Source organism: Podarcis raffonei, chromosome 2 (genome assembly GCF_027172205.1).
Source record: "Podarcis raffonei isolate rPodRaf1 chromosome 2, rPodRaf1.pri, whole genome shotgun sequence".
NCBI classification, from domain to species: Eukaryota; Metazoa; Chordata; class Lepidosauria; order Squamata; family Lacertidae; genus Podarcis; species Podarcis raffonei.
In genome coordinates this window covers 55462234-55470518 of record NC_070603.1, presented here as the reverse complement: position 1 = coordinate 55470518, position 8285 = coordinate 55462234, and the positions used below count along the sequence as shown (strand labels likewise).

At 42.3% G+C, this 8285-nt stretch overlaps 1 protein-coding gene across 1 annotated transcript in view; it reads left to right on the top strand.

The window, feature by feature from the left end:
* The first annotated feature begins 4691 nt into the window (after positions 1 to 4691).
* Positions 4692 to 8285, top strand: part of KCTD16 (potassium channel tetramerization domain containing 16) — a 147581-nt gene continuing 143987 nt past the window's right edge. Inside the window, exons 1-2 of the mRNA XM_053376687.1 lie at positions 4692 to 5580; positions 5840 to 7019. Of these exons, the coding sequence (XP_053232662.1) occupies positions 6188 to 7019 (832 nt within the window). The 5' untranslated portion in view covers positions 4692 to 5580; positions 5840 to 6187. The remainder of the gene's footprint in view (positions 5581 to 5839; positions 7020 to 8285) is intronic.

Genomic DNA, 8285 nt, shown 5'->3' with positions numbered 1-8285 from the left:
GTGCTTCTTCAGCTAAAAGGGTCTAGCAGTCTTTTACTCCACTGGGGTAGCAGGGAGACTCTGGTTTCACTAGGCTTTCTGCAATGGGGTTCTCTGATTCGGAGAACAGCAATGCAGCATCCTAGGGCTGGAGGGGCCAATGGCACCAGGCAAGTGTTTTTGGGGCTGGGGCTGCTCCCTCTGACTCCTAGTACTCTTCCTCATCCCCTGAAGAAGGGGCTGGTCCCAAACCTCAGGGTTGTGATGCATGTTCTGAGAATGTTTCCCCAGAGTAATTTTATTGTTTCTTTGTTTCTTTGCCTTACTTGCAATTAATTATTCTCAGAAGTAAGCTCAGGTTTTGTTTTAAAATGATTTTATTGAACTTTATGAAATATGACATCCAATAATAAGTTACACTATAAAAAAATAAATATTATTTGACAAATTGCATCAATATTAGTTGAGCTAAAAAGAACAAATCCAGTCTGCCAATTTATAATATTAACCGGGGGTGGGGGGACAGAAAGGAGGGAGAAACAGAAGGGAGACTGAAAAGGGGTAGAGACCCACTCCTCACTACATTTAAATGGGCCTTGAACTAGTTTTCTCTGTGGCCTTTGGAGATAAGCTATGGCCTGTAGAAATGGTATCAACTAGAGTAAGTTTGGGTTGTGCTGGCTTTTAATATTTTGGGAAGGAAATCAATGTTTTAAATGTTCAAAGCATTTAGTCAGCACCCTAAGCCAGTGTTGGCCAAATTTGGGTCTTCAGCTGTTTTGGGACTACAATTCCCATCATACCTGACCACTGGTCCTGTTAGCTAGGGATGATGGGAGTTGTAGTCCAAAAACAGCTGGAGACCTAAGTTTGGCCCTCACTGCTTTAAGCAGTGGAGAACACCGTCTTGTGGTCCCACAAATGAGACAAGCCCACCTGGCATTGGGCCTTCTCAACGGTGGCACCTCAGCTCCAGAACTCCCTTCCCCTGAGATACGACTGACACCATCCTTCATCTTCGGGCGCCAGTTAAAAAAAATTCCATTCCCTTAGACTTTTTGTGGGGAACAGATATGAGTTGTAGATTGGCTTCTGCTATGGTTTTATTGGTTTGAACTTAATTGTTTACCCTTTAAATTGTTTTTAGTTTGTTGTTATTCTTAATGGACATTATTCCTCTCTTGTAACCGCTAGGATTAAGAAATGATGATGGGCCAGATAAAAAGGCCTGTCTGTTTATCTAACGTGTTTTCTTCGTTATGGGTTATATTCTCTGTTCGCTAGTGCAAAGGCGAGTTTTAATGATATGCAACAGAGGAATCCAACATTAATCCAATCTAATTTTCACCATCCCCTCCTTGTGCTGCTGTTGCTCCAAGTGCGCCAGATATTAGTTGGTAAAATGGCATGACACAGGGAAGGATTAACCCCCTCTGACTCAGTGCCACAGGTCACACCGCGATCTCCTTCCATCCTAACAGCTTCTTTGGTCTTTTAAAAAGCCTGTTGAAGTTAATAAGGAAGGCACCCCTGCTTCCTTCTCCTAAAAATACAATGCTATACTACTTGTGATGTTTCATTTAAATTTAATAAAGGGGCTAGCCTCTGTAAACTGCAAGCACAACTCTGCATAAATAATTTCAAGTAATCATGCCTTTGCATAAATTATGTTTCAGTCTTATGAACACACACCACATTCAAATGTCTACCGCTGATAATTACGTAGCCAAACTATGCAAAAAAGCTGAGCCATTCTTATGCATGCAAACACCATGCATATAAACTCTCTAGCCACTTTTTTGGGGGAGGACACTGTTGTTCTGTGTTACTTACTGGACAATTTAAAAGACTAGAAAAGGTAAAGGTAAAGGACCCCTGACACACATGCACACATTTCCATCTTTTGATGCAGTAAATATGCAGAAATTCAGTTAATTCATTTTAAAATCATGACTTGGGTCCAATGAACTGGGACCAGAAGATGAAAATGTATATGGCTAGTGCCTGCACAAGGGCCAATGAAAGTCTTGCAGCACAGCGTTGAAGCGTATTAGGGGTTGTGCAACAGTATAAGAAACATGGTGAAAAAGGGAGATACAGGCTGTGGCACATGAATTCTACTGGGCCAGAAAAAGTTTCTGAGAATATGCTTGTGCAAAGTTGTGTGTAAGACCTCACGAAAATGAAATACCTTGGGTCTGTCCTGTTGGAACACCCTCCCATCAGATGTCATTGTTGAACAATTAAGGCAGCCCTGCTCCGAGAAGCTTTTAATGTTTGATGTTTTGTACCTTTATATTTTGTTGGAAGCCAGCCACAGTGGCTGAGCAGATGGGTGGAGTATAATAAAATTATTATTATTATTACTACTACTACTGTTACTACTATTAGTACTATAACTACTATTTTTTTTTAATAAGACCCTGTATGTAAGTGGCCTCCCTAACCCTTTCCGCTGGCTCATATAAGACCAGCACAAACAGTTGGGCCTGGTGAGCACTCAGTGCTCCCAACCCCTATAGTTATAATCCGTGGGTTGCCATCTGATTTTATTCTGCTGCAAATTTGATTTTAAGCTGTATTTTAATCGATTGTTTGATTTATGTTTTTAATGTATCCTATACTTTGATGTTAGCTGCCCTGATCCTGGCTGGGGAGGGTGGGGTATAAATAAAATTATTATTATTATTATTATTATTATTATTAGTATTATTAGACTTGGGGTCATTTTTTCTCACACAGCACTCTTACTTTAGATCAGAATCAGCCCTTCCACAAGCTAAAGAGGCTTTCTGACAGCAGAAGCACAGCTCTGGATACAAGCCAAGGTGTAATGACTTATGAACTGGGATGGATTTAACCTGGAGTTTCTAGGGAATCAGATTTAGGTCAAAGTGAAGCAAGCTCAGTCATGGTAAGCTTTCTCAATCTATGCTGCTGATATTTTCTTTTTCACAGGACTGTTATCTGTGGCTCGTGCTCTTTTTTTTTGGCTTGAGCCCAACACATCCTAGATGACCAAAGAAGACAGCAGTTGCTTCTAGACTGCTGCTATTTTTTGGTGGGATTGAATCACAGACCAGCAAATTTAGGTTACATATTAGAAGGTATGTTCTTAAAAAGTCTGCCATCATCTCATTTGGCCATGAGGTGGTGCTGTAAACATGCAAAATAAAACCAGCAGAAGGTTTTATTTTATTTTGCTGGAGCGAAATTATTACAGAGGCAACAGCAGATAAATATGTTATGGCCAAAGCAAGACTGAAGTTAAATGCAACTAAAAGTTTGTGTGTGTGTGTGTGTGTGTGTGTGTATGTGCACATGTGTGTTGAATTTCCAGAATTTGCTGATCACTCTTAGCCATATGGTTATCAGTTTTGCTAGGACAGAGATCGATGTTTTTGAAGTCCCTGGTCAAGATTGTAAAGGTTTGAAATCTCAGCCCTATAAACCAGGCTGAAGCACCCAAATATATTGTAGCAGAACACCCAGTGAATGCTACCTGGTTGGCACTGATCCACCACAGGGCCTTTTGGGTGGTGCTTTCCTGTTTCTGGAATAACCTTCCTAGGAAGGTGTGTCTGTCTTGCTCATTATGAGCTTCAGGAAGAACTTAAAACATTCCTGTTTACAAGAGTGTTTGATAGGTGAAAGAAACTGTTCTTGGCAGCCTTGAAACTATTATCCGTGAGAGCATGTGACTTTTGTACATGTTTTTAGTTGTGTTAAATGTTTTTAGATGTTTGAAATTGTTTTAACATGTTTTAAATGTGTCTCATCTTATTTATAAATACATTGTTTTACCACTTTGGTGTTGTTTACCACCCTGGTTTCATTTGGGCAAAAAAGTGGGATAGAAAATTAATGAATTATCTTTTGTTGCTGTGTTTTCTGGAGCCCATACAAACATTTTGAGCCAGTGTGTGATTTGAGTGATCCCCCCCCCCCTTTTACAACAAATGTTTAGCTAACACATGTCAAATACACACTGTGTAATAAAGTTTTTGGAAGCTGCTTATAGACCTTGTTCAGAAAATGCCAAAGCCTTTAAGCAAATTACCTGGCAGCTTAATCCAATCCTTGTAACATCATCAGCAGTAACAGAATTAGCAACGACTTCATCCTTGAAAAGTGCAGAATATAAAATCCTGAATATCTGTGTTGAATTGCTGGATTCTCTGTGCTTAAGTTGGTTCAGGCGCTACTGCTTTTAAAAGCACATTTTAGGACCCTACAGACTTCACAATGAAACTTGGTTACGGTGCTTTATCATTTGACTCTTTCCCTAACTTTTCGAGACCATTATTACTACTGCACGATGCCTCTTTCTGTTTGCTTTCCATTCCACCCCCTGATTTTTGGTTGCTCTGCTTGACAGATCCTGATGAGTTAATTTGTTGTAGAACGGGCGACATTTCCCTGTGTATGTGTGTGGGGAAATCAAAGCTTCGATTTGCATATTTGTGTCATTTAATTTGTACTGTGTGTGTTCGGGGGAGCAGAATTCAAACCATAAGGTTTCATTTTGCATCGCACCACAAAGCGACACAAGTTTATCAAGGCAGAAAAATGTGCAACAGGAACGTGTGTGTGTGTGTGTGTGTGTGTGTGTGTGAGTGAGAGAGAGAGAGAGAGAGAGAGAGAGAGAGCTGCGTTTAGAACAAGAGAGAACTTAAATACTCTCGGATACAGAGCTCTGCAAGGGACAAAATGTGGAACTGGTCCTTTTCACCCAGTGGATGAAGCAGCATAAGCTTTCCTGGAGCTTCGCTGCTGCTTCAGGGGAGCTGCTTGTGGCAGCGTCACGTTGTGCTTCTCCTCCTGCAACTCGTTAAAAAATGAAGAAGAGGGGAAACGAACTAGCGCGCGAGTCCCACCCCCTCCAGGTTGCTCGGCTTTCTCAAAGCCATATTCCTTTAAGATGATGTAATAGTCATTTCCCTGGATGGTTTCTTCCCTGCACTGCTGAAACAACAGCATCCGAACTGCACTGGGAACTGTGGAACCACCCAGCCCAGCAACCAGAGGCAGCAGCCTGGGTAGTGAAAGCAGAGAGCAAGCAGCTTCCCTGGGCATCCTTTTCCTCTCACCCACCCCCGCTCCACTCCACTTCAAACTGCTGCAGGCTTGTGCTCTCTCAACCTGGCTGGGAACATGGGAGGATCTCTGCCCTTCCTGATGGAGAGGGTACCACTGTGGGATGCCACTGAAACTGCCTTTCACTGCTCTTCATGTTATCTGGGCTTTCTGCAAGTCATCTGAAGCAAGGTCCTCCTCCTGAAATTCTCTCCTGTCCTAAAGAGTCCTGACCTGGGATTTGTGCTGCTTTTGCCTCTCTCTCTCTTGGTCTCAGCTATTGTTGCACAGCTTCGTTTCTCTCCGATGCCCAGCCTGGTTAACTTTCCTGTGCAAGGGTTTTAACAGTTAAGTTCTGCCTGGATATTGCCAACTGAGCTGCTCTCTTCCCCGCAAACCCCAGTCCCTTTCCTGCTTTTGGATTTGCTTCTATACCAGATTCAACCCTCAGTGCTGATTTTTTTGGGGGGGTTGCTTAGGAAATGTTGCTTCCCTTCGCAGGAACTGTGCATTTGTGTAACCAAGGTAAGGCTCAATGCTTCTATCCCCTCATTTGCATAATCTAAATGAGATGCTTGTGCAAACCTGGAATGTGGTTTTTTTAAAACCTCTTTCAACCTCTCTTTAACCTAAACAAAAATGACAGAGCAAGAAAAATATTCCCTTAAATAGGTTGTATGCTGAGCGTTCAAAACTCAACTGCTTTTTACTCTTTTAAAATAGTGTGGGTTTCCCCCCCATGCATAGAGGAATAATTCTTTTTCATTTTCTTTTTATTCAACAGGCTTGTGAATGATAAGGAAACGTGGCTTGATCCTACTGCTTGGGGCTTTGATGGAAGATCTGGTTATGTGATTGTCTTGTGTGAAGGGAGCCCTCTTCAATTCTCGTATTTCTTTGTTTTTGTAAGGTTCAAGTCACCTTGCCAGTTTTTGTGATCATCCATTTCTGGACAATTGGGAAATAAATCCTGTAACCTCATTTCTGTTTCCTGTTCCCCACCCACCCATCCATCCCAGTCTCCTTAAATGCTAGGAGACCCCTGGGGGAGTGGGTACAAGGAGCCTTCTTGAAACCTTGGATGTGAGTGCGAGTTCCCCCACAGCTTGTGGTTGGCTTGTTTAACAATATCATGGCCTTGAGTGGAAACTGCAGGACTTACCTCCCTCCCAGAGAGCAAGCAACAGCTGCACAATCCTACCCAGAGGTGATAGAGCTGAATGTGGGCGGCCAGGTTTATTTCACTCGCCTCTCAACTTTAACAGGCATTCCCCACACCCTGCTTTGGAAAATGTTCACCTCCAAGAGAGAGTCGGCCAACGATCTTGCAAAAGATTCCAAGGGAAGGATATTCATCGACAGAGATGGCTTCCTGTTCCGCTACATTTTGGACTATCTCAGGGACAAGCAAGTGGTCCTGCCTGACCATTTTCCAGAAAGAGGGAGGCTCAAAAGGGAAGCCGAGTACTTTCAGCTGCCAGACTTGGTCAAAATTCTGAGTCCGGATGAGATCAAGCAGAGCCCCGATGATTATTGCCATAGTGATTACGAGGAGGTTTCCCAAAGCAGTGACACAAGAATATGTGCCCTGTCGTCACTCATGCCCTCGGATCGAAAGTGGGGCTTCATTACCATTGGCTACCGAGGGTCGTGCACCATGGGTCGGGAGACCCAAGCAGATGCCAAGTTCAGGAGAGTCCCGCGGATTTTGGTTTGCGGCAGGATTGCTCTAGTCAAAGAAGTTTTTGGAGAAAGTTTGAATGAGAGCAGGGACCCAGACCGGGCTCCCGACAGATACACCTCCAGGTTCTACCTGAAGTTCAGGCACCTGGAAAGGGCTTTTGATATGTTGTCAGAATGTGGATTCCACATGGTGGCCTGCAATTCTTCAGTCACGGCTTCTTTTGTCAATCAATACACTGATGACAAAGTTTGGTCCAGCTACACGGAATACGTCTTTTATCGTAAGTACATCTGATGTGGCGACTGTTTGGGTTTGATGCATGCTGGGAGTCTGTTTCCTTTGGTAGCTGGGTTGTTATCCTGATTTGATCAAGCCTCAGTGTCCTTTCTGCTAACTGAAATTTCATTCTGAATCGGGATGCAAAGGGGGTATTTAGTGCAAGTCTTTTGAGCACACACTGGTGGTGAATTCAGTGGTATGGTCTTGGCTAGGGGGCAGCACAGACTGCTGGAATTTCCTCCCTTCTCTGCTCCTATGACAGACATTCACACACTCACACAAACATGCAGAGATGCATCTATCCCACCATAGTTAACCAGCAGTTTAACTATCTTGTGTGCATTTTGAGTGCTCATTCAATATAGGCAGAAAGGCGCTGCTGATTTAATGATAGAAACTGTACAATGGTAATAGGTGTTTGGTAATAATCGCACACTGCCAGCCAAGCCATCTAGGAACAAAGCTGACATGCTTTCATGCATAGAAGGAAAAGTGAAATCTACTCATCCTAGCTCTTTTTCAACAGGGGTCTTTTTCATAGATAAGATCTATGTATTGAAATAGACAGTAGATGCCTAAGAATGAGTATACTGCATCTTGCTACAGTAACTCTGATTTAAATGTTTCTCTAACTGGATAATTTTACTCTGCTGCCTGGAATCTCATCAGAGGACTGGACTCAGATCTGAAGCTTTGGCATTGTATAGGGAACACTTTTGTTTGGTCACACCAGGGTAGTTTTGCTTCTGCAAATTATTATATAAAAGGCCTTGTCTGATCTTCAGTGTGCGTGGCTGCAGTATTTTATTGTGATTTTACTTCAAAAAGGAGAAGGATCAATTGGTTCATTATCACAACCAGGTTTTTCCTGTCCCCTGCAAACGTGTTTTGTGAAGAAAAATGTGAAGTAGAAGTGTCTTATCCAATTGACTTGCTGCACTTTGCATAACTAGCTAGGGAAGATGATTATGAGGGTTGATGTTGAAAAGTAGTGCGGAAAATTGAGAGAAGGCTTAGTAATAGGTGCCAATACTCACATTTAAGGCATTATGTGAGCTTCCAGTCTGAGATGCATATGTTAGGAGCCTGTATCTTGTGTTTATGATATAAATGAAATCGTTACTATGCCCAGGTATTAATTAATTTCAAAACAATTCTTCCTAAAATAAAACACTGACTTATTTAAAATAATAATGGGAGAAATAAGGAATTGGTATGATTGTTATTATCAACAGTTGCTTTGCTTTGGCAAAATAAAGATCCAGAA